At 38.6% G+C, this 27,659-nt stretch overlaps 1 protein-coding gene across 1 annotated transcript in view; it reads left to right on the top strand.

Annotated features, from left to right (window-relative positions):
• The window catches only part of LOC117298475 (ras GTPase-activating protein 3-like), a 62,477-nt gene that overhangs the window by 7,942 nt on the left and 26,876 nt on the right, over positions 1–27,659 (top strand). Inside the window, exons 2-4 of the mRNA XM_033781752.1 lie at positions 13,004–13,103; positions 24,728–24,929; positions 26,986–27,062. Of these exons, the coding sequence (XP_033637643.1) occupies positions 13,004–13,103; positions 24,728–24,929; positions 26,986–27,062 (379 nt within the window). The remainder of the gene's footprint in view (positions 1–13,003; positions 13,104–24,727; positions 24,930–26,985; positions 27,063–27,659) is intronic.

Below are 27,659 nucleotides of genomic sequence, written 5' to 3'. Positions count from 1 at the left end.
TCGCAAAGCAGGCAGATCACTGGTAGTGGTGGGTCACAAACATTAATCCAGTACAAGCCTTGGACACCAGCGAAATAGCCAGGTGAAAAACATAAACTATATCCAGTCCCCGGCCGCGCGCCTCCCCCGCTCCATCCGCTACAAATACAGATCTTGGTAGACAAATCAGTGCGAAAATGCGTAATTTAGTGTAGGGACTTGTGGCGAGTTTATACATTGGAGTAGTCTGGTGCTTCGTTTTTAGTAGTAAACAGCTCAACTAAGTTTGATATGGTTACCATGCCACGTTTTTGCACAGAATCAGCATTGTGAAAACTAGTGTGCGGGATAGTACGTTCCGAATTTTACCTCCATATAAATTAAATGGGTCACAATGTTAACATTAAATAACATTTTCGAATAAATAATGTTATGGAATCAATGAAAAAGGGCACGACTGCCAAGTGGCCGTAAGGCACGTTATTTTTAAAAGGGCTTCACGGCAATTCGCTGGGGCATCACGGCAATGGCCGCTGGTGGCCGCTGCAGAGGTCGAGGCCTGCAGTATTTTCCCCAGTTGAAGATGCTTAGGAGAACAGGAACTTTAATCAAATATAAAGATCTTCCATTCAAGCTTCATGAATTTGATTTTTCAATCAGATTGAAAGAGGAATTCAGTCAAAGTTTTGTAATTCATTCAGAAAATTATGCAAAATTAGTGCAAGTGTGCATCTCCAAGGAGGAAACGTTTATCCAGTCTTTTATTAAGTTACATGATGAGCGTTTCCTTTTAAGTGAACCCATGTGGACGGTTCTTTGTGTCAATACTTAACTTAAAATATATAGAAAATAAAAAATTGAATTATATCTCCAAAGTTTTTGTGTATCCACTCTGTTTCTGCCGAAGTAACTTAAGACTTGACTAAAAAATAATTGTGTTTGATTTTGCAAGGTATAGTCACTGTGTACACGTACAGGTCATCGCATTGACAGGTCTTGAAGCACGATTCCAATACCTTCCTTCAGGCGTTGGTGAATCTGTTAAAAATCAATCTTGTCGTGACAATGAGGCGAGTGGTAATAAACACGCTCTCTCTGGCCAGGGGAATAAATCCATTAAACCCTTCAGCCTCTTGCTTACTGAGACTAATAAATGCCATCCTAGCTTTCTTAAATACAATTCTTAGGGCTTGAAATTTTTCTGAAGAGTCTCTCGTGAAATTAATTTGTACAACTCTACGCAAAATATTGTCACAGTACAGAGTTTGTATACAGTTCGTAATAGTCCTTGTGATTTATTTAAGTCCAAAATACTAGAGTGTCAGCTACCATGCAATCAGTGTGTTCTTAATCAGGTATTGTACTGTCGTGTTCAAACGCATATTATTATTTGTTTCTGCTAGATTTCAGTGGTGTGCATCAAATGCCACATCAAATGACCGGCACCAGTGAGAGCTTGTACTCCCCATCAGTCTACTCCCCATGCAAGGCTATGTATCACCCTCACGTCAAAGATGAAATTATGCCTTTGTGATGGGAGTGGGATTAGTGTGTTATTCTTGATTCTAGGTTTTTGTCCATTTATTCCAAAGAAGAGGATTGAGTGACATTGAGAGGCTTTCACTGTTGTATTTTATTGTGTTTTGATTCAATGGAGGAAAGTCCAAGTGGATTGAGATTTCAGCCTTGCTTCCGGTCATGAGCCCAATAAAAAATAAGCCCAATTGGTGGGTTATGAGCCCAATTGGTGGGTTATGAGCCCAATTGCAACATAAGCCCAATTGGTGGGTTATGAGCCCAATTGGTGGGTTATGAGCCCAATTGCAACATAAGCCCAATTGGTGGGTTATGAGCCCAATGGCAGGGTTATGAGCCCAATTGCAACATAAGCCCAATTGGTGGATTATGAGCCCAATTGCAACATTAGCCCAATTAGTGGGTTATGAGCCCAATTGCAACATAAGCCCAATTAGTGGGTTATGAGCCCAATGACAGGGTTATGAGCCCAATTGCAACATAAGCCCAATTAGTGGGTTATGAGCCCAATGGCAGGGTTATGAGCCCAATTGCAACATAAGCCCAATTGGTGGGTTATGAGCCCAATGGCAGGGTTATGAGCCCAATTGCAACATAAGCCCAATTGGTGGATTATGAGCCCAATGGCAGGGTTATGAGCCCAATTGCAACATAAGCCCAATTGGTGGATTATGAGCCCAATTGCAACATTAGCCCAATTGGTGGATTATGAGCCCAATGGCAGGGTTATGAGCCCAATTGCAACATAAGCCCAATTAGTGGTTTATGAGCCCAATTGCAACATAAGCCCATTTGGTGGGTTATGAGCCCATTTGGTGGGTCATATGAGCCCAATCGGCGACCATGTCTCACAGCCGAGGTCTTGAGGTTTTTGCTGTTCATGGTGTGTGACTACTGTATTTTCTTAGAAGAGAACAACAAACACTGCTTTAAACAGATCCTTTTTTTATTTGTTAGTCATGTTTTCTTTGTGCTACATGTAGAAAATATGATTCCAGGCCGGAAGGAAAAACAATGGAAGGTCCCTTATGGCTGTGTCTCACAGCCGAGGGTTTGAGGTTTTGCTGTTCTTGCGTGACAATATTTTCTAGGAAGAGCTACAATGTACACTGTACATGTACAAATCCTGATGCTTCAAAAAGATACTTTATTCTCTTGGCTTTGTTAGTGATGGTTTCTTTGTGCCATTGTTATCAGAAAAAAGTTACTCAAGCAATTCCGCTACAATAATCCCAGAGGCTCGAATGGGGGAATAAAATGAAAGATCCCTAGCCTGATCTGAGCTGGATACAACAAGTACATAGTGAGACACAAATGCCCTACACTTGTCCTTATTCCAAGAGCGAGCTTGTGAAAAACAAATTTCTTCACATAGGCCAGGTCTTGGCCTTGTTGCTCCCTTAAACAATTCCCAAGTACTCTACATGTACATGTACATGTAGATGATTCAAGGTCGGTTGCTCAAAGATCAATGTGTACAACTTGTTATTCGAGTTCAAAATTATTTGCAGATCTTTACATCAACCCAAGCATTTATAGAGAGACCTGTATTGAGTTAAGGCCAAGGTTACCCCACCAACCTTGAACATTTATTTGATGGTCTGTACAGTTTAGTTAAAATTTCACTCAAGTTAACATGGTTTAAAAGGAAATGAAATGTTTAAAACCAGTTTGAGTGAAATTGAGAAAAGCCTTTACCTCTCACCAACATGGCCTGTTAGGATTCCCTACTGGGGCCATGTGTGAGTAGAGTTGTGTGTTGAATCTCTTTGCAGTCTCCTGTGACTGACATACAAGTATGCTGAGAGGATTTCCCTCCAGCAGGCCCTCCCTCCAGACAAATCTGACATTTTCAATCTTTAGCTGAGCTCCACACAGTGGTCATTAGGTTGATGTGACTGGCTGCAATAGAGGCCCCAAGCCTGCGGCTCAAACAGGTTGTAGCTCCGTCCTTCACAATTCAGCTTTTCAGCTGCCAGTAAGGATAATTAGCTTCTGGAAGCACATCACATTATAAGAAATACATGTACATGTAATTAACTACATAATTAAAAATGACTTTCAGTAATTTAATGTCCAAATGTTTAATGGTTTGGATTAGGTAATTAGTGTTTTGTTTAGTATAACCCTGTTTTGCAATCAAGCTGTATTTGTACACATACACATGCACACAATGTACATAGGAGCATGACAGCAAGAACATTTATACAATGTTGGCATTCACGTTCGCATCCATGGTTACCATTTTCAACATTTAATTGTTTAGTGTTGGGAATTTGGCATCAACTTTACAATTGCTTTCACACTGCAAGTGTGTTGCCAGCCTTTATCATTTCTACAATATACGTGCGCATGGTACGAATGTAAATGTGCCACTAATGTGTCTGACCACATGTAGTTTCTCTAATACATGTAAGAATGTTTGAGTGTGAAACTAGACTTTCTGCTTCCTCTGACCCATACACTCTTCATTTGCTGAGATGTTTGTGTAACCCACTTACGTACTACGTACATCATTTGAACTCCTTGCCTGGTGCATGTTTCACTCCATCCCACAATCTAGAGTGTTTTTTAAAGAAGAATGTCAATTCCTACATGTACATTGTATGATCTTGAACTCCTCTGAAGTACATTTTTTTCACATTTAATAATGTTTCTTCTTGTGGCCTTGTTTTGGGCAAAATTGCATGAAAAATACTAACACAAAACAACATTCAATGGAATGAAATATGGAGGAAATTTTAAATTTGGGCCATTCATAAAATTAGCAAAGGGTGCTCAGAACAATGGAAAATATTCTCTGAATATGTGATGATCCAACTCGTCAAACTCTGCATTTATATTAAATGTACATTGAGCTTTTTCTGCACCCTATGAGTCAATAAAAGTGATTTGAAAAAAAAGGTGAATTGCCAAAGATCAGTTGACCTTTGGTTCGAATTTCTGATCCGTTTGTGCATACTGTGGCTAGAGGATGCGGTTGGTACCCTCTTTCACATCAATCAATGTGGACGGATGTGATCTTCTCGATCTTGATGAAATATGTATCATAAACAGTTTATTAACTATTCAGCTGAAACTTTCACGGGTGACTTTTGATGTACCTTTCTATATAATTTTGCACATAACTGCCACTCAGCAGTATGCTGTCATTGAAGAGAGCTTTGTAAGCGAGTTTCTTGTTATTTGATAAACATTATACCTCGAGAAGTTTTATACAAAATTCATTTTCTAATCCATGTTCGAACATGGTTCAAATTACTGAACCTCTGGGCCATGTGTGATATCCGGTCTGTTATCAGATGTCAAGAGACTTCTTTTTCTACCCACAATCGGAAGTGAAGGTAAGCAGATATAGATGATTAAGAATTAAGTTTCCAATCTGAGCCATCTCAATTCATTCCTTCCTCGTAATGCCATCAGAGAGTCCGACCATTTCTTCTATTGAACAGCCATGGCTATAGAGTTGCTACATTATTGGACTGCTGATATGTTGGTAGTGGACAAGTTTTGATATTGTGTATCCTTCTCTAGTTTAAGGCCATTTCCGATCAGAGCCTGGGGGACTGAACTGTTCCGTATTCTTTTCCCCCTGAGATTCAATTTCAATGTATTTAAAGGTGGGGTCAGAGATTGTTTTTATCAACGTGATTCTGATTTATTTACACAGAAAAATGTACAATAAAAGTCACAGTTGAAAATCAAAGCTTCATAGAGATGATTGAAACAAGTTAAAAGTTTTGTTTTATTCAGTTTAAATTAAACACCTAAAGGCATTGAAATTTGTCGACAAAATCTACACAATTGTAGGGCTTGTTGTAGCTAAAAATGTTTACTGGACCAGGTTTTTTTTTTATGACCAAAATTGAAATAATATAGCTAAAGAATACAAGCTTCAAACATCACTTTCATTCACTTTGCAAGAAAGAAAAAAAAATAAAAAAAATAAGGGGAATACGAAAAGCTGTTCTATTGAACAGCCATGGCTATAGAAGTGCTACATTATTGGACTGCTGATATGTTGATAGTGGACAGGTTTTGATATTGTGTATCCTTCTCTAGTTTAAGGCCATTTCCGATCAGAGCCTGGGGGACTGAACTGTTCCGTATTCTTTTCCCCCTGAGATTCAATTTCAATGTATTTAAAGGTGGGGTCAGAGATTGTTTTTATCAACGTGATTCTGATTTATTTACACAGAAAAATGTACAATAAAAGTCACAGTTGAAAATCAAAGCTTCATAGAGATGATTGAAACAAGTTAAAAGTTTTGTTTTATTTAGTTTAAATTAAACACCTAAAGGCATTGAAATTTGTCCACAAAATCTACACAATTGTAGGGCTTGTTGTAGCTAAAAATGTTTACTGGACCAGGTTTTTTTTTTATGACCAAAATTGAAATAATATAGCTAAAGAATGCAAGCTTCAAACATCACTTTCATTCACTTTGCAAGAAAGAAAAACAAAGAAAAAAAATAAGGGGAATACGAAAAGCTGTTCTATTGAACAGCCATGGCTATAGAAGTGCTACATTATTGGACTGCTGATATGTTGATAGTGGACAGGTTTTGATATTGTGTATCCTTCTCTAGTTTAAGGCCATTTCCGATCAGAGCCTGGGGGACTGAACTGTTCCGTATTCTTTTCCCCCTGAGATTCAATTTCAATGTATTTAAAGGTGGGGTCAGAGATTGTTTTTATCAACGTGATTCTGATTTATTTACACAGAAAAATGTACAATAAAAGTCACAGTTGAAAATCAAAGCTTCATAGAGATGATTGAAACAAGTTAAAAGTTTTGTTTTATTTAGTTTAAATTAAACACCTAAAGGCATTGAAATTTGTCGACAAAATCTACACAATTGTAGGGCTTGTTGTAGCTAAAAATGTTTACTGGACCAGGTTTTTTTTTTATGACCAAAATTGAAATAATATAGCTAAAGAATACAAGCTTCAAACATCACTTTCATTCACTTTGCAAGAAAGAAAAACAAAGAAAAAAAAATGAGGGGAATAAGAAAAGAAAAATTGTTTTAAGTGCTTTCTAAATTGAAAAGAAAACAAATTGACCCTCCTGCCAGAAGTGCTTTCTTATGAAGTGAATTTTAATTGACTTCCTTATGTGTTATCACAGACACTGAACCAAGGGTTCTAAAGGGCACGGCAATAACAGTAATTGCCGAATCCTTTTATTTCAAGTTCGCAGAATATTCAGCTTCAGTTGAAGCTAATCTATCTGTCTGCGTCAACCTGGAGTGGCTTTTTACCTTTGTTTTCATTCAATGCGACAACAGTGAAAAGGTTGTTTTTTCTTGTTTAATTTTATCATCTGAAGCCAAACATTTTGATAATGAAGGCCTACCTGCAAAGGAGAGAACAGACGGATATTAAATTTATTGCCATGAGAAGTCAGTGCTTTTTAGGGCATCTTTTTTTGTTATTTTTGTCCTCCATATTTCAATATGCAACAAAGTACAAAGAATCATAATCAGAATAAATATCCAACATATTTAATTCAGAAAAAAGGCATCTCTCTTGGCATTACCCCTTGGTTAGTTTGAGGCCTGCTGTAAGCCAGTCTCTTTTAAGTCAGATATCGAAACTTTCTCCTGTAAAAAATAAAAACCTAACCCATTCTAAATCCTTCCTGATCATCTTTGCCGTAAGGCTCAGATAACAATTATTGTGTATCACTGAGTCAGGCAGTCCAATCTAACGTGTAATTGCTGATATCCAAACCACCCTCAGTCCAAGTCACCAGTGGTGTACGTTCACCCCTTGGATGCTGTGCTCGATCAAAGCCCCTAGAAGTGTGACTTTGAAATCCATCATTATTGATGTTTTAATTGGTCCTGTGGTTGATCTGCTCTACGGGTGCTCATATATTGGTCACAGTAATTTCCTCTGTTGGTTGCCCCATATCCTTGTCTCAATGCCTCCTTGAAATTTAAGAGTTCCTCATGGAGGTGCCCTTTATCAAGGTGAACACGCCTTGGTGCCCTTGCTCTTTCTAAAACGAAGCATCAAGCGTGGTGAAGTGTACCTGTAAAAGGCCCTTGAAACGCCCACACCAGATAACATTCTGCACTTTTGTGCATGTTTCAACTACCTTTCCACTAAACCAAAAGTACATTCACTCTTCAACACCTACCCCCCTGGTCATACAGCGTCAGAATCATCGGAAAATGTTGACAACGGCATCTTAAAATCCATGAGGCTGGAGGCAAAGGGACTGCTACAAGTTTCTTAATTGAATACTGACTTGAGTTACTATTTGGAACCTGCAAACTGTGCCAGAAAGTATGAGTGTTAAATTGGCAATTGGCTTTCACCTCAACAACGGCCATATTGTATTCCCAGTAGAGCCTGACAGCGTTTCCTATTGGCTTTCACCTCAACAACGGCCATATTGTATTCCCAGTAGAGCCTGACAGCGTTTCCTATTCGCTTTCACCTCAACAACGGCCATATTGTATTCCCAGTAGAGCCTGACAGCGTTTCCTATTGGCTTTCACCTCAACAACGGCCATATTGTATTCCCAGTAGAGCCTGACAGCGTTTCCTATTGGCTTTCACCTCAACAACGGCCATATTGTATTCCCAGTAGAGCCTGACAGCGTTTCCTATTGGCTTTCACCTCAACAACGGCCATATTGTATTCCCAGTAGAGCCTGACAGCGTTTCCTATTGGCTTTCACCTCAACAACGGCCATATTGTATTCCCAGTAGAGCCTGACAGCGTTTCCTATTGGCTTTCACCTCAACAACGGCCATATTGTATTCCCAGTAGAGCCTGACAGCGTTTCCTATTGGCTTTCACCTCAACAACGGCCATATTGTATTCCCAGTAGAGCCTGACAGCGTTTCCTATTGGCTTTCACCTCAACAACGGCCATATTGTATTCCCAGTAGAGCCTGACAGCGTTTCCTATTGGCTTTCACCTCAACAACGGCCATATTGTATTCCCAGTAGAGCCTGACAGCGTTTCCTATTGGCTTTCACCTCAACAACGGCCATATTGTATTCCCAGTAGAGCCTGACAGCGTTTCCTATTGGCTTTCACCTCAACAACGGCCATATTGTATTCCCAGTAGAGCCTGACAGCGTTTCCTATTGGCTTTCACCTCAACAACGGCCATATTGTATTCCCAGTAGAGCCTGACAGCGTTTCCTATTGGCTTTCACCTCAACAACGGCCATATTGTATTCCCAGTAGAGCCTGACAGCGTTTCCTATTGGCTTTCATCTCAACAACGGCCATATTGTATTCCCAGTAGAGCCTGACAGCGTTTCCTATTGGCTTTCACCTCAACAACGGCCATATTGTATTCCCAGTAGAGCCTGACAGCGTTTCCTATTGGCTTTCACCTCAACAACGGCCATATTGTATTCCCAGTAGAGCCTGACAGCGTTTCCTATTGGCTTTCACCTCAACAACGGCCATATTGTATTCCCAGTAGAGCCTGACAGTGTTTCCTATTGGCTTTCATCTCAACAACGGCCATATTGTATTCCCAGTAGAGCCTGACAGCGTTTCCTATTGGCTTTCACCTCAACAACGGCCATATTGTATTCCCAGTAGAGCCTGACAGCGTTTCCTATTGGCTTTCACCTCAACAACGGCCATATTGTATTCCCAGTAGTGCCTGACAGCGTTTCCTATTGGCTTTCACCTCAACAACGGCCATATTGTATTCCCAGTAGAGCCTGACAGCGTTTCCTATTGGCTTTCATCTCAACAACGGCCATATTGTATTCCCAGTAGAGCCTGACAGCGTTTCCTATTGGCTTTCACCTCAACAACGGCCATATTGTATTCCCAGTAGAGCCTGACAGCGTTTCCTATTGGCTTTCATCTCAACAACGGCCATATTGTATTCCCAGTAGTGCCTGACAGCGTTTCCTATTGGCTTTCATCTCAACAACGGCCATATTGTATTCCCAGTAGAGCCTGACAGCGTTTCCTATTGGCTTTCATCTCAACAACGGCCATATTGTATTCCCAGTAGTGCCTGACAGCGTTTCCTTTTAAAGAAAAATTTAAAGGGTTTGGGTACTTTTTGTACGACACAAAACACAAAAATCCACAGATTTAGATTAAACTTACACAGTTTGAAGACAATTATGGGAATCAACCCAACATCCTTGTCTTAAAAGAATGATGTTGAGGTGTTGAGTTTTAATTTCTCAAAAACCTTTCAATCCTGTTGAGGTTCACCTATAAAACACAAGAAAATCTTCTTGTAGTGTTTTGTTCAAACGAAACAGTTAAGATGTGTTCTCATTTTGATTCTAGTCTCTTCTCATTTTGATTCTAGTCTTGTAAATAAGATCCCAGAAGATTCTGAACTACGAGTCCTGCAATCTTGTGGACCCCCCCCCCCCCTAATTTGAGCCCTTAGTACAAAAGAGGGACATGTATAGTATTTTTGAAGTCAGTTTTGAATTGATGAGATGATGAGAATTATTGGCAATCTCATGGATGCAGTGAACTAAGTGAGAGCATGACACAATCTACTTTTTGTCTCTTTTCGTCTCATTTCAGCTCTTTTCACAAAGAGCCACATTTAAAAATGGCAAATTATTGATCAATACAGGAAAGCCTGGGGCATATATCTCAATAATTGCTTTTTCTCAAAGAGCCACACATCCCCAAAGATTCAGTGCAACTGAAGAGCATCTTGATAAAATCGTTTATTACGGTTTCCTGAGTCTCGCGTTGACTAATCGAAACACTTAAAGTAAGATGTGATCAAGATAATGTAGAAATAATTCTATTTTGAAGGAACGCTACAGAACTTCTTAGTGTAACAAAACAGTTGCTGGCAGTGTAAGCACGTACAGTGTATACGTACGTCAACTGACAAAATACAAGTTTGAGATCGACCGGCCATCTGGGTCATGAGAAAATAGTGGGAAAAAGTTTTTTTTTGCTTGACATAGATTAAAACAAAATTAATAAAACCCTCACTGAGCAATGAACTCCTAACAGGAATTAGTTTTATTTATTTTTCATCAAATATGACATTTCCAGACAGAAATAATATTCAAGGGATCATTTCTAATTTTATGTAAATCTTGGATGTTATTTTATTTTTCCAATTCTGTTAAATGTTCCTTTGAAGATTCCCCCTGCTGTTACATGTATCACTGTCTGTTAAAGGCAGTGGACACTATTGGTAATTACTCAAAATATTGATTGGTACATGTAAAACCTTTCTTGGGGATGAGTAATGGGGAGAGGTTGATGGTATAAAACATTGTGAGAAACGGCTCCCTCTGAAGTGCCATAGTTTTCGAGAAAGAAGTAATTTTCCACGATTTTGATTTCGAGACCTCAGGTTTAGAGCTTGAAGTCTCGGAATCAACCATTTAAACGCACACAACTTCGTGTGACAGGGTTTTTTTTTCTTTCATTATTATTTTGCAAGTTCGATGACCGATTGAGCTTAAATTTTCATAGGTTTGTTAGTTTTTGCATGTGTTGAGATACACCAACTGTGAAGGCTAGTCTTTGACAATTTGACCAAAAGTGTCCATGACACAATATCATAAATTTTTTTTTTGAAATGAACTCAATGAAGGTCATCTGTAAAAACTGAATAAAACATTCCTGGTAACATTTCAAGTGTGAACAGCACCCAACACCAAGGCAGTGCCTCAAATTGAAATTGAAATGAATTGCATGGTTAAAACATGGTTAATAGGAGGAGTGGTGGGTGGGCATACATGTTTGTATACATGTCCGTAAAATGTTGATTTATTTAAGGTGCATATAAATGTGCACCTTGGACCACATGATGAGGGGAAGTTAAAGGGAGGGTATACGTACTTTTGGTAAGATACTCAACAAGTTACAACAACTTACATTTTATGGTTTTAGATAACTGGAGAGCTGGAGACATTATAATGTATAAAACATTGTTAGAAATTACACCCTTTGAAATATAAAAATGTAGTTTTAGAGAAAAAGTTAAATTTTTACCCCAAATTCTGGATCTGATGCATTTGCTAAAAGCACACCATTCCATGCAACAAGGGTGTTTTTCCCCGCTCTTTTCTTGAAACCTTTATGACCAATTGAGCCCAAAAGTTTACAGGTCCGTATTTGGTTACTGGGCCCACACTTTCACAGTGTTTTTAAAACAGCAAATGGTTATTACCAATGTTCTGTTTTAAAAGCAAAAATAAGATAGAAGGAATCCAATTACAGATAGTACACACCGTGTTTTGGCTGGTAATGATTTTCTGGTAAGCAAGTTAATAATGTATTGTTGTGCTCAGTCTACTTTTTGTGCCGAAGCAAATTTGACGTGTATTTGACGTCACTACCCTCCTTTCACAGCGGTATGCGCAATTGAGTTGAGCAAAGTTGAACTGCTGCAAAAAATATTTTGCAAATTTGTTACGTCAACATTCGTATCGCATTCGCATTTGCAGGAAGTATGAACCAGGCATGCCATTGTAAACAGCTTTATTTGGACCCTCTCTTTGACAATACTGTTGTGCGTAGTATATGTACATGTTCCTGCCTGTAACACACACAGCAACACAACAAAGCTCAATGGATCTGTTTATATTGTTTATCTACATTTTGTACATTCACCACTTTCCGGTGTGATTTTTCTCTCACCGACAAATGTTTCTGGCGTTTTCTATGAAACCAGTGAGACTGTAAACACCTTTCTGAATATTTATGCATGATGGTACAAATCCAACCCAAATGCTGGTACTGGCAATGCACGTCACGCAACCACCGGTACCAGCCACTCGATCCTTAGTTGCAGTGGCTGTGTCACTGGGCCTCGTTTTGGGTTAGAATATAAAGAGAGGCATTTAGTACAGGTAGTGAAGAGACAGACGTGTAACAGGAAGCAAGAAAGGCCGGGCTGTCCACGGCCATGACTGCTTTACGAGCCTCGCTCTGCTTCATTGGCTAATCAATTCTTGTTGACATTCTCCTAGCAACACAAATGCCAAGTTGAATGTCATGCCCTTTAGGCTAGTGTGTCGTTGGAAAGGATTCAAGGATTGCAGCGATACACAAATTTATGATCCTTTTGTTTTGTTGTTTTTGTATTTTTTTTGTTAAACTTAAATTGTGCAGAATGTTGGCAAGTTTGCCATGTTCCAAGATTCCTTAATTATTCTAGTAATCTGTAACCAGGCATGACTTTATGGGGCGTTTAATAATTGTGTGCAATATGTGTGTTTATGCAGAATGTTCATGTACAAACATCGGGCCTGTATTGTGTCTAGACTACGTAACTGCACATGTGCAGTGTACATAAATGAACTAACCAGTAACTGTTCAATTTTGCACTTTACAATGCCTTTTGCATGCTTACATGTATGGTTACAATGTTGTTAGCATTTAATGTGTTCAGGTTAGATATACCATTCAGAGTAAGGAATGGTGAAATCGGCCACAGGTCCATGATGTCATTGTTGTATTTTGAAGTAATATTTTCTCTTTTGATATACTTCAGGAGAAGCAAAGAACCTACCGTCCGCTAAAGATTGTTACTGCACAGTGCATCTAGATCAGGAAGAAGTGTATCGCACTGGAGTGCAAGAAAAAACACAATGGTGAGTACTAATGCTATCACAAGGTTTGGGGTTCAAATCCTTCCACACAATGGTGAGTACTAATGCTATCACAAGGTTTGGGGTTGAGTACTAATGCTATCACAAGGTTTGGGGTTGAGTACTAATGCTATCACAAGGTTTGGGGTTGAGTACTAATGCTATCACAAGGTTTGGGGTTGAGTACTAATGCTATCACAAGGTTTGGGGTTCAAATCCTTCCACACAATGGTGAGTACTAATGCTATCACAAGGTTTGGGGTTCAAATCCTTCCACACAATGGTGAGTACTAATGCTATCACAAGGTTTGGGGTTCAAATCCTTCCACACAATGGTGAGTACTAATGCTATCACAAGGTTTGGGGTTCAAATCCTTCCACACAATGGTGAGTACTAATGCTATCACAAGGTTTGGGGTTCAAATCCTTCCACACAATGGTGAGTACTAATGCTATCACAAGGTTTGGGGTTCAAATCCTTCCACACAATGGTGAGTACTAATGCTATCACAAGGTTTGGGGTTCAAATCCTTCCACACAATGGTGAGTACTAATGCTATCACAAGGTTTGGGGTTCAAATCCTTCCACACAATGGTGAGTACTAATGCTATCACAAGGTTTGGGGTTCAAATCCTTCCACACAATGGTGAGTACTAATGCTATCACAAGGTTTGGGGTTCAAATCCTTCCACACAATGGTGAGTACTAATGCTATCACAAGGTTTGGGGTTCAAACCCTTCCACACAATGGTGAGTACTAATGCTATCACAAGGTTTGGGGTTCAAATCCTTCCACACAATGGTGAGTACTAATGCTATCACAAGGTTTGGGGTTCAAACCCTTCCACACAATGGTGAGTACTAATGCTATCACAAGGTTTGGGGTTCAAACCCTTCCAAGCTCACCACTCATTTCAAAATCACACTGGGGTGCAAGAAAAAACACAATGGTGAGTGCTAGGCCTAGTGAGTAACGTGGTTTACTGGTTACATATTGCAGGAATGGCAACCACAAGGTTGTGGGTTCGAAACCCACCAAACTATGTAACTAAAGCTGATTTCACAATGATGATGTAGGCCTAGTGAGTACCCTGTTCCAGTGGTTAGACTGCAGGACTTGCAACCACAAGGTTGTTGGTTCGAATCCCACTAAAATATGTAATGACAATTGATTTCACAATGACGATTGTTATTGCACGGTGCATGTGCATTTGGATTAGCATACTTATACCGCACTGGAGTGCAAGACAAAAACACAATGGTGAATACTAGGTTTAGTGAGTACCGTGGTCCACTCCAGTGGTTAGACTGCCGGACTTCCAATCACAAGGCTTTGGGTTAGAATGCTACCCCTACTATTGCAAAGTTAGCTGCTGGTTTCACAATGACTAGAATAAGTACCGTGGTCTAATTCCAATGGTTACACTGCAGGACTTGCAATCACATGGTTGTGTGTGGGTTTGAATTCTACCAGCTTACTGCTCATTTTAAAATGACTTGAAAGTTAAGTTTTGTCATCCAATTCCAATGGTTAGACTGCAGGACTTGCAGTCACAAGGTGGGTTCAAATCCTACCAAGCTTACTGTGCAAATATATTGTATTGTCATCTAATTTTCCAATGCAAAAGTTGGCAGCTGAATGTTAACATAAAACATCGCCTGATTATTGAAGAACAAATCTTCCTGATTGCCAAACACAAATGTTGGCAGCTCTGCTACAAAATACATCCGCGTGGAAAACACTGTATAACAATTTTTGTGTACTGCCAGATACAGTGCGTCTTTGTTACTGTGCATTGCCACACATTTGTATTGAATATGGAGGGAATCCCAGTTGTCCAGTGTTCTCTCTACTCAACACTGATCAACTTGCATCTAGAATAAGAAACTTGGTAGAGTGCACATCACCTGGGATTAAACATGAGAAAGCTTGAGTTTGCTTTCCAATCTGTACAAATATGTAGTTTCTAGTCAGGATTGAATGTCTGGAGAGCAGTGTCAACCAAGGTTCTAGGGCTGGAACTAAGGGGAAAATCTACAAGACCACAGAGCATGTCTGTTACAGTATTTACTGGATCAGCATTTATTTTACACGACCAGAATATTTGAGAAAGAACTATTTCAATCCTGTGCATTGAATTGAAGGAGGCTTTACTGCCATGGACTAAATAGCATGGTCTTTAATATTTTGTTTAATTGGTAAATTTTGTGTGTCAACACTGTGCAATAAAGGGAACCACTATAAGGATACATGTATACTTCTATTGACCCAATTCACCTGACATCATCATCAGAATAATCTTGGATGTCTATTTTGGTGGTCAATGTCACTGTGCCTTATTTAGTGAAGTGCGCATTTTAGGTGACGCACATTTACACGTAAACCTTGACCACCAACACGGAGAGCGTGGCACAGTCGCCGTGTGTGACGTGCGTGCAATGGGTAAATACAAACTACAACTGTAGACACCAAACGTAAAGCTACAAGAACGAACAGTGTGACTCAAAACCACTGCAAGATCTTTGCAGTTATTTTTCCCTGAATTATGAATTATGGATTGTAGTTTGTGTAAATTTGTCTAACAACCTAGCCAAACAGTGCACTCCGTTAGTGTCCATCATCTCAAAAGTGTTTTTTTTCCGAAGTAAGATCAGTATACCGTACTCTGCACAATACATTATGAACTGCATACATTTTGTATTTTGTGCAAAAAAGCACAAAAAAGCTTTCCAGGTGTAGCGTAATTTAATAGTTCACTGACATCTTGTGGTGTGAAATTGAATTACACGCTGGTTAGTTGAAGTTGTTGTTGTCTAATCAATTGTGCTCTTTATCTATGGATGACTGCTCAGTTCACTACTTCTTCATGGGAAAGTGTAGAGGGAATTGTTCCACAATCAAATTATCTTTTCCCCCCTATTTTCTTGTTTTTCCTTCAAATTTGTAAGACTTCTTTTTCTTTCTCCTACCATTTGAGGAATATGTTGCAAGATTCAATAGATGTTGCTTTTGCATCAGAGATAAGGAATGTAATTTAATTTTACCCAAATTACACAGATGTGTTTACAAAACGTGTATGTTAGTTATTCGTTTAAAGGCAGTTGGTACAATAATATTACTCAAAATAACTGTGAACATAAAAACTTACTTGGTAACAAGTAATTGAGAGCTGTTGAAAGTATAAAACATTGTGAGAAACGGCTACCTCTGAAGTGACGTAGTTTTCGAGAAAGAAGTATTTTCTAAGAATTTGATTTCATGACCTCAGAATTTGATTTTTAAGTATCGAAATCAACATCTGAAAGCACACAGTTTCGTGTGACAAGTTTTTTTGTTTTTTTTTCATTATTATTTTGCAACTTCGACGACCAAGTGAGCTCAAATTTTCACAGGTTTGTTATTTTATGCATATGTTGAGATATATCGAGTGAGAAGACTGGTCTTTGACAATTACCAATAGTGTCCTTTGCCTTTAAAGCAACATTCACAATGGATTAATATTTAACGGATTGTTTGACGTCGGTAAACAGACTGAGACAGTGATGAAATAAATCGACTGACTAAATATAAACACCTGGCACTGACCTTTAACTGAAAGTGACAAAATACGAGTAAACAATGGTTTGAAGAGAAGCATAGTCACACGACAATATCAAATCCAATCATATTTCATATTACAGCTAAACAATTTACCAGTTGCCACTCGAAAATCATGAGTTGCTGCTCAAAAAAAGATTATTTTGAATGTTCGATCCAAATATTTTTTTCTATGCAAACTTCCTTAACGAAATCGCGTTCTGTGTCGGTGCTTATATTGAGAACCCATGCTGTCTTTCCTTTATCAGGTCAGAGTTTCGTTGCTATGGCAATGATATTTTCAAAGGAAAACTATTACTTTCAAGTAATTGAGCTTTTAATGAAGAAGCTCAATACAGTTTAAAAAAATAAAACCACAGTAACGTTTCTAAAATGCATAGTTTGGGGGATGAAAAAAGATACATGTATGCCTCAAATTGTATACAAGTTTATATATCTCTTCACACAACCGTATTATGTACTTTGAAGTGATTTGTTTCTCAAAATGCCTTTCTATTGGAAATAGGCTTCTATTCCTACATGTAAACCCAAAGCTTCCACTGTTCCTACATGTATGAACAGTGAGTACAATGTACATGTATACTTCCCTTAGCATTAAGCTAGAATGACTGGAATGAGAGTTATTAAAGCAGGCAGTCATTGCCTTAAACATAAACCCCAAGTGTGAAAGGAATACAATAATATTAGCCGTTGTAATCACATTTTGCTTATTTATCTGCACTTTGTCTTCTGAAAAAAGAGCGATGTTAGCTGCATGCCCTTCAGCACTTTATCCTAGCCGGAAGGCTCAGGATGTCAAGTCAATGGCAGCGAGTTGTTGACAGCCTCCAAGTGCGTCAAGTAACGGAGCTTTCTAACGGAGGAGCATCCGTTGTAGAGAGACTAAGCTCTCGATAAGCCTAAGGCAACACATTGTGACAGTGTGCACGGATGTACTTTGTAGTCGCCAACGCATTCTTCCCTCACTGCTTAGGTAGGGTATCTATTTGAGCTATCGGTAATTATTTTCATTATCCTCTGTAAACATTATTTTCAATAGGAGCGAGCGCTGGTTCTGATGAGGTGTTAGTCTAGATGCTTTGGCCTCTTGGGATTCCTAAATCCTGAGCTAGATAAAGACCTTGCAATATTAATGCTGTGTTGTGTCGCTTTTTTAAAGTGAGGGAATGATGCGTTAATTCAACCTCAATACACAAGCTCCTTTTCATTAGTGTCCTGATGAGGTGTTCATGGTCATTACAGTGTAGCGTGCGGTTAATGCAATTCACTATTTGTAAAGGTAGCAACTTAAAGGTACGGTCGTAGATTGATCTACACTCTGAAAATTAATGACCAGTAAAATCTTACTTGGTAAAGAGCGCTGCAGCTGTTGACAAACGTACGTATTTTGAGAAAGGATTTCCTTTGAATTACATGATTTGAATAAAATGTTCACCCCAAAACATTTGAATCAAAACGATTCATGCATGAATTGTTTCTCAAATTTTGGAGATTTGAATGAAAATTCAATTTTCCCCTACAAAAATAGTGTCTGATGGCTTATGCTGCGGCCAGAGGTGCGATTGGTACCCGCCAGACTGGTTCCAGCTGTCACCTGCCATAAAAGAGGACGAATAAGACAAAAGATAATTTCATCCTAGAGCTACTAAATCAATTCAAGTTGTAACACAAGAAAATATTGAGCAGTAAACCACAAGGGAAACTGACTGGGTACATTTTAATTGATTTAGGTTTGAATTTGAACAAAGACAAATTGACTAGAGTTGGACTTGAACCATAGACCTGTCAACCCAAACCCAAACTGAAACCCAAATCGCAAGGAAAGTTACCTGAGGATTTATAGTATTGTCAAAAAAATCATTTGAATTTCTGTGGCGCTGTGATGAGGAGTGATGTTTAATATCGCATGAGAGCTACACAGATAAAGGGGTTAAATGTCTACAAACATTAGGTACATGTACATTGTAAACATTTGTGGAGACCCACATCCATGGTCCTTAGAAATTGATATCCAATATTTCAGATGATTACATTAAGTGTAGTGTGTAGTCACTTCTTCTGAAATACCTGGAACAAACGTGTAGGGTGTAAGGAGGTTAATGGTTGATTAAACTACATGAAAGGAAATAATCTACGGATGTATCTGAAAAGTGGAAATCTACGTCATCTCTGACAAGATAATCTGATAAAATCCTGTCAATTCTAATAAACTCCTCTGACATTTAATCTGAAATGCTTGTTTTTTTTCATATAATAGCACTTGAAAGTGTGTACGTGTGTACATGTATGGATTGTAGATCTGTAGCCTAATATAAATGTCAGGTACTATATTGATAAAAAGAAAGTGGATTGAGTAAATCTAACAGGAAACTGCAAACAAAAGTGATGACTTTCCTCCTTGTAACACGATGAATAAAAGGGATATAAATAACTCTTCATTGTCAAATTTTGCAAGTTCTGTACATTTTTTCCAGTTTCACTGTTCCTTTTCAATGATTATTTCAACATAAACACAGGACCCCTGATTTGATGAACTATCATCATACTCTTTGGCTGCAGGCACTGGACCGTTTTGGTCGTTACTCAAAATACATAATTGTTAGCATAAAATCTTACTTGGAAACGAGTAATGGGAAGCTGTTGATAGTATAAAATATTGCGAGAAACGGCTCCCTTTGAAGTAACGTAGTTTTCAAGAAAGAGGTAATTTCTCTCTCAAATAATAAAAGACTTCAGCTGGCGCCTTTTATTATGCATCTGAAAGCAAACAAAGTAATGCAACAAGGGTGTTTTTCCTTTCATTATTCTCTTGTAAAATTCAATGAACAACTGAGCCCAAATGTTCACATATTATTTGTTATTTTATGCATGTTTTGGGATAGTGAGGTTACTGGTCTCCAACCACCACGGGGACTACTTTTACCTTTACCTGCCAAATCTTACGAAGTTCCCTGGCCAAGTCCTGGTACTTCTCGATCTTTTCCATCTCCTTCGAAGCTACCCTTATATCACCTGGCACCGCTATGTCAATGAGATGACACATCTTCTTCGTCTTATCTAATAGCACAACATCCGGACGCCTATGTTGTATAACATGATCGGTCTGAATGTTAAAGTCCCATAGGATCTTGACCTGGTCGTTCTCTACAACTTTCTCCGGAACATGGTCGTACCATTTCGCAAGTACTTTGACACCATACTTCTTACACAGATCCCAGTGAATCACCTTGGCCAGCTTGTCATGTCTTCCTTTGTACTCCAGCTGGGCCATCTTACTGCATTCGCTAACAATATGAAATACAGTCTCCTCTGCTTTATTGCACATTCTACACATAGGAGAGACGTTTGCTTTCTCTATCCTTGCCTTCATTACATTTGTCCTTAGGACCGGAAGTGGGACCTTATCTCAAGAACTGCACAACCAATGTTCAAGTTCTTTTCAGTTATAGACCCTTTGAGCTCTAAAGATTGAACTTGGATTTCCTTGACCCCAAATTGACCTTTACTTCCGGGTCAACCGGAAGTGGGACCATATCTCAAGAACCATGCAACCGATCTTCAGTTTCTTTTCAATTATAGACCCCTTGAACCTTGAAAATTAAAAAGGAACAGCTCTGTGTTTGTTCACAAACACTTGATGTCTAGTTTTGTTTTTGTTTTACTGTGTCTTGAACACCCATCAGGGTGGATCGTGCGCATTAAAAGTCTTTAATATTAATTAGTACTAATTACCAAAGGTGTCCGAGTGCCTTTAAAGGGAAGGTACAGTTGGTAATTACTCAAAACGAATGTTAACAACTGACTTGGTAACGACAATTGGAGAGCTGCTGACAGTATAAAACATTGTGAGAAACGGCTCCCTCTGAAGTAGCATAGATTTTGAGAAAGAGGTAATTTCTCAGTAAAATAATAAAAGACTTTTAGCCAGTAGTCTCAGTTGATTCCTATCTGAGAGCACACAAATTCATCCGTCCAACAAGGGTGTTTTTTTCTGTCATAATTTTCTTCCAACTTCGATAGCTCAAATTTTCACAGGCTTGTTATTTTATGCTTATACACTGTATGTAGGGATACACCAAGTGAGAAGACTGGTCTTTGACAATTACATGTACCAAAGGTGTCCGAGTGCCTTTAATGTATAACATGAATATTTCTTAATTTATTCATACCACCTGTAGTTGAGTTGGTTGTGAAAACCAACCGGATATTGTCTCTTTTTTGTGTTTCTGTTTGCAAGATGGCCTCTGACATTGATGAGCGTGTGGCAGGAAAAGCAATGATATAGTGTGTCATACGATGATACTGGTCAAGCAAATCCTGTCTTACTGACATTAATACTTGTGATTTGATCAATGTGTGTATGTAATGTGTCCCCTAGAAGCAAACATCAAATGTATCATTGTACAATGTTTTATTCAAACAGTAACTGTGTTTTTAAAAGTGGAATGTTGCCTTCATATTGGGCGGTGCATAAACAACTCTTGAAAGGGATAAGGACCAATGGCAAACAAGCACAATTTTGATAGGGCAAGGGCATAGGGCATTTCTCCTTGGGAAAGGGCACCTTACATGTATGAGGACATTTTTAGAGCATCAAGGGAATGACCAGTTGGCATGGAGGCAATCGCCTTTGTTGCCTCCATGAAGTAATGTACATTGTATCATAACAACATTTTTGAGTTGAAGACTGGATTGTTCCATTTCACATGTTTCAGTTATAGCTGAATGGAATGGAACAGTCCAGATTTCAACGAGTGATTACAGTATACAGCTTGGTGTAAACATGCATCCTTATCTCACACATCCTTGCCCTTTCATACTTTTCATACATGTATAATAATTAATATTTAGTGCCAACAATAAATAATTAATTCTTTTTAACAATTTATAATTTATTGCAACCATAAGGTTATTAAACTGAGTTGATTTATAGTCCTGAGGCGACATACATGTATGTAATTCACACATCTTCCAAACATTGCAAAAGTAAAAACATGATGTAGCATGCATCTAATGAAAACTCAAGAATCCATCTGAGCAACAAAACCTCATTGTGCAGTATAAATCTCCCTGGTTGTACATCTTTATGTATGTAAACTTACCAAACATATTTGAGGTGTATTTTACACAAGGATCCTTGTTGTTGCCTGTTTTGCTGTTTGTCCACTCAAGGCCTTGTTCAAATAGACTTGAGGGATGGAAAGGAAGCACTTTAGAACATGGACCCCCAGTGGACAAACATCTAGTCACTACATCAATCTAGCGAGGACTACGAACAAATATAGAGACTCCTGTTGACGACTATCTCCATTAGGTTTAGGAACGGGAAAAGGAGGTCAGCGTTGGATGATGACATCAATTCTGAGGTTCTTGTTACGGCAATCAGAAACGTCCGAGTTTTTGTTCACTTAGTTTAGAGTCTGTAGGCTGAGGTGTTTTTGAAGTGATGGATTCAGACTGAGGTTGGATTTCTTGGCTTTCCAAAAGCCCTACTGTTCAATCCGGAACATTTTATTGCTCTCTCTTTGTTGTTGTTTTGCCTATCAAACGAAACGTGCGCGTATAAGCACGTAAATTGCGTGTTGACCTGATACGCAAGCTTGTATGGGGAGAACCCTGGGTTTGGTTGGTGTGTTATCCTTCCTTAGCGTTGTCTTACCCTTTCAGAGCCCAGAGAATTATTGTCCTTTCTCTATGAAGAGCCCAAGTTTAAATCCCTTGGGGGAGGGGTGGCACTTTTGGGATTGGGCTTGCAGTCATGGCAGTCCCTGCCTAATTGCGTGGGTTTTTCCTTGGAATAATTGTCTGGGGGTTTTCCTCCCACATCTAAAACTGAAACTTCCTTCCTTGTCCTCTCTATCAAAGTGCTACATGTATAGTAAATAAGTTGACTTTTCTGTGGCTTCTAAATTACATGTAGAATAAATGAATAAACTTAAAAAAGGAAGTGTGTAAAGATAAGGTTAATTCATACAATCCATTTATTGAGAAAGCTTGTTTCCAAACGATCTTTAAGTCTGAAATTTTACCTTTGAAAAGGCAAGGTCATGGGAAAATCTTAAAGCTATTGGGGACCTTTTATTGGGTACCGACCTAGGCCAGGACAGGGGCATCAGAGGCCATGGCCTTAGTGACCTCCAACATGGTTCCTGATTGTTGTCTTTATTTCTTTTTTGGTTCGTCCTAAAATGTTGTACGGAAAATGAAGGTTAATCAAAGTAACTTGTGAGGGCACTTATTTTGTTGATAAATAATTCAAAGAGAATTAGGCCTACATTGTTCATGTCTGTAGGCTAGATACGTCATAGGCAACTTTTTCACAGTCCAAAAAAGAAACTTTGTTTGACATTTGTTGGGAGTTCAAGGCCACATGAACATCATGTACATATGTACGTGTACATGTTGTGATTTCAAGGCAAAGTATACCTTTGGGTTTTTGACTCTGTTCAATTATTTTAATCCTACAATAAAACTACCTGTGAAATTTTTATTTCAAAAGCTTTTTTTTGTTATCACAGACAATATATAGGTAAGTAGCGCAATATTGTGGTTACATGTATGTCCTCGTACATGTAGGATAAAGATTCTGTTATTGAAAATCACAATCTGAGAAACGTTTGTGCATGAAGTGTTTCTCAAATTGTGTATTCAAACATGTTTTTGGATCCCTCTCTCTACATGTACATGTATGACTATTCCTACGAAGGTCTCGTTTCTGGCAATGTTAAATACATAAACATTACAACAGCTGCAGTGCTCCTTACCAAGCAAGCTTTCATAGTCATTGATTCCTGGAGTAGTTATCAAAGGTACACATAGCCGGATGGATTTTGTGTTTGTCAAATTTACTCATATGGCTCAAAGGAAGATTATGTGATGATGGCCTCAGGTGATAAAATAGATCAGTACTTATAAAAATGAAACCAAATTTATTGTAGGGGCCTGCTGTTTGTACTCGCTACTACAGTACTACTTTCAGAGTTGTATACCACATAAACAGGGCTCAGTTTCATAGAGCTGTTTAAGCAGAAAATATTGCCTAACAATTGTTTGCTTAAACAGAAATGAGCAGGACACCAGTCACAAGTTGTATGTGTGGCATGGTTGTTTGGCTGGTAACCTTAGTCTGGTAAGCGTAATTTTGTTGTGCTTTTACATTGTAGCTACTTTTTTAGCCTGAACATACGACGTCATTCTTCGAGGCTCGTGAATAACGCCAGAGACCGGCATCAAAAACCGGCGTGTAGATTTACCTTTGACCTCAGTTGCGAACTTGAGAGCGGTGTACTGTTCGGGCAGCTAGCTCATGTCACTGTGCACAGTCTACTACCTTTGATGCTTTTAAAAAACAGCTCTATGACATTGAGTCCAGGTGTACTGTAAAAGAAGCAGTCAAGTGGAGAGTGATAAAAAGCACACAGAATTGGGCTAATCAGCTGATATACATCTGTTGCTAAGGGAGCATGTTTGTACATGTACACAAATGTAGTGTACGTTGTACCTGTACGTTGTACCTGTACGTTGTACCTGTACGTTGTACCTGTATGTATGCACCTGTTATGAACTGACCCAATTCACCTGACGTCATCATTACAATAATCTTGGTGGCACCAGTTTGGGAGTTAATTTGACTGCCACAAAATCCACAGGCTTTCCAAACATAGAATATATAGTGGCCCTAGTTCAATATTGAGTTTAATGTACAAACATGATTCATCCTTTAGTTTTAACCTGTTTCCACAATGCATGTAATTGGTCTTTGATAATTACCAAAGGTGTCCAGTGCCTTCAATTCCTTGAAAACTTCTTATAAAACTCACCTCATGGCATGCATGGTAATTGCTTACAATGGCACATTTTCATTATGGAATATGTCTTGTTTTTTCTGTTAATTGGGCTAGCCTTGTTTTTCTGTTAATTTTCACGCCTTGAGCGCCTACTTGTTTTGGTGGACAGGTTGCGCTTTACAAAGATTATGTTATTATGTACCTTTGAAATCAAGCTTTTTTTCTCTTATTCCCTTTTCAGTCCCTTTTGGGCCGAGGAAACCACCTTTGATGTTCCTCGTGAGTTTCACCAGCTATCGTTCTACATCCATGAGAAAGACTGGTTGAAACGGTCGGACAGTGTCGTGAAGAAGGTGGCACTGAGACGAGATGAATTACCAAGGTATCATGGGAAGGATCAGTGGTTTCCGTTACAAGCTGTGGACTCCGATTCAGAAGTTCATGTAAGTGTAGCTGTTGTTGTTATATTTCAAGGTGACTGGTCCTGCCTAGGCCCTTTCATGGCAAAACAGCTTCAACTTCAGCAACAACAGAAATCTAACCTGTTAAGCCCGGTTCATACTTCCTGCGAATGCGAATGTGGTACGAATGTTGACTTCACAAATTCGCAACGAATAATTCGCAGCAGTTCCACTTTGCTCAACTCACTTGCGAATATCGCTGCGAAAGGAGGGTTGTGATGTCCCATTTACGTCACATTCGCTTCGCAGTCGCATTCGCAGGAAGTATGAACCGCGCTTTATGCTGTTAAACGGGATGAACATGTAAAAATAGGCCCAGATACCCCGTGCCCATCCAAAATCAAAATAAAATACCAATATGCGCCGTTCAAAGATGTAGCGCCATGTCAAAATTTAACCCTGTAGAGAACCTTAGATTTGTCACCCCAATTTGAGCCCTGTGATTGGTGATTGAAGCTTTGATAAATGTTTTAATTTGTTTTTTATTTTATTGTACAATGTACATGGGGAAACTTTTTTTTGATGTATTTTATGATGTGAGACCAATGCTTCAATTTCCTGTAGTTGTATGTAATTGGTTGCTAATGAACCATTCTAATTCTAGTTCTAGTTCTACATGTTTGACTGAGAGCGCGTCATACTGTGATATAGAAACTGAAACTGACCCCTTCGTTGTATTCTAATCCAGAAATAGCAAGCTCAAGTTTCTTGGAAAATAAAGCTGGCAGCCTGAGTAAATGTAATCACTCTCTCTACCTCGCTGTCACCTCCATCAGTCAAATCATTTACTCGTAAATGATTACAGACAGTGTTTTGAATCTTGAGAGGGGGATATTAATCAGAATTTGGCCTCAGTGCTGCTGGGAATTAGGGATACGGACTCTGCCTTCGCTCGCTTATTTTATCTTCACATCGTTACACTTAAAGTAAATCAAGACCGTTAATATTATCATATGCTAAACATGATAAATGAAATGACTGTACAGATGTATGAGGCTTGCTTGCTTGCACTTAAGTTTTAAATCCATCAATTGGTTGAATACATTATCGTGTTCATTGAACTTTAATGAGGTACATGTTTATAGGATTTGAGGCATTGCATGGTGAGGTATCAATAGTCTCCCAACGATGACTAGAGCATGCTAGTCAAAACATTGAGACTAATTAAGAACTCACTCCACTGTTGTGTAGTTGATAATGAGAAGTCCCCTCGATCCACTAGAGATTTTAAAGCAGTACCCAGCCTATTTTGTACCTTCCGCTCAGGTTTTTGGTTTTGTTTTTGGTTTTTCCAGCAGGGTGGATATGTGCGCATTATACAAGTCTTATTTATTATAAGTAGTAGTAGTAGTAGCAATTAAAAGCACGAATCCCGTTTGTTTTTCATTTTTCAAATTCTTTATAAAGGGAAAGGGAGAATAGTAAAGTTATTTCTATTCTCCAAAGCTTTATTTGAATGAAATACAGTAAGATTTCTTTGTGAGGCTCAGTTAATAATACCAATATCATTGTTGTATAGGAAGAGTTATACATGTACATTGTAGGGAATGATATTTTGTTTCATACATTGTACATACAGTATGTATATGTGTATGACCCCTGTACAGCAGTGCAAAACACTTCATCAATGTTTCAATTGCTACTCAAAAATCATGACTTGCTGCTCAATATTAGCATTCAGTCCGCATAAAACATTGTATTTTTACAATGCAAAATTGCTGGATGAAATTTTTTCCCTGACTTGTATTATATTGCCAATTTTTTTAGTATCATTTTCCATTGAACTGGACTGATTCAACAAGGTCACACTAAGCTAGGTAACAAGGTCATACCTTAGCTTTCAGCCAATGCAATATTTATTTTAGTCCAAACTCACAAGGATCACATTTTCCGCTCAGCTGCATATCACAGTGTGGTCACCCATCACTAAGGTAACAAACCGTTAAATGCGTATACACACTGTGTGTTGCCACGGAGACAAAGACAGCTGCGTCCACACATTAATTACTAACTACTCTGATTGTTTGACACATTGTAGGGGCAGGTAGAGGTAGAGGTTCGGACGAGGGAGGTTCTTGGAGGTGACGAGACCAATACGAAGAAACTCATCGTCAGGTCAGTAAAACCTTAGCACAGTTTTACAAAACCTTATAAGCATAACAACTTACTAAGCTCATAACAACTTGCTAAGCTCAAAAAAATTGCTGAACAGAAATTTGGTTACTAGCCAAATTTCCTTAAAGTTCTTATTGACAAGACATGTATGAAGAAAATCATTGTCAGCTTAATAAACTTCAGCCTAGTTTCACAACCCTGTAGTAAGCATGAAAACTTGCTAAGCACATACAAATCTTGCTTAAAATAGACTGGTTACCAGCCAAAATTCCATCAAGTTTACATTCTTGTTGCAACTGGTGCCACACTCCTTTTTTGATTTAGCTAAGAAGTTTGCTAAGCAATATTTTCTTGGATAAAGAATATTATATTATTTTCTGCTTAACAGCTTTATGAAAATAGACCCATGCTGGAACCACTGGCCACACAACCCTGATGATTCATTTAATTACTTTGAAAGATTTCCTGAGTTGTAACAGTCGTTACAAATACTGTACATCCCTGTACCTCTGCAGGGAAGTCATATTACAAATAGATTAAACAATCAAAGGAACGAGTAAAGGTTGCAAAACTGTTGACATTATTTTAAAGGTATTA

This window comes from Asterias rubens, chromosome 13 (genome assembly GCF_902459465.1).
Source record: "Asterias rubens chromosome 13, eAstRub1.3, whole genome shotgun sequence".
Classification (NCBI taxonomy): domain Eukaryota; kingdom Metazoa; phylum Echinodermata; class Asteroidea; order Forcipulatida; family Asteriidae; genus Asterias; species Asterias rubens.
Note: the sequence above shows the minus strand (reverse complement) of the source record. Positions and strands in the feature narration are given on the sequence as shown.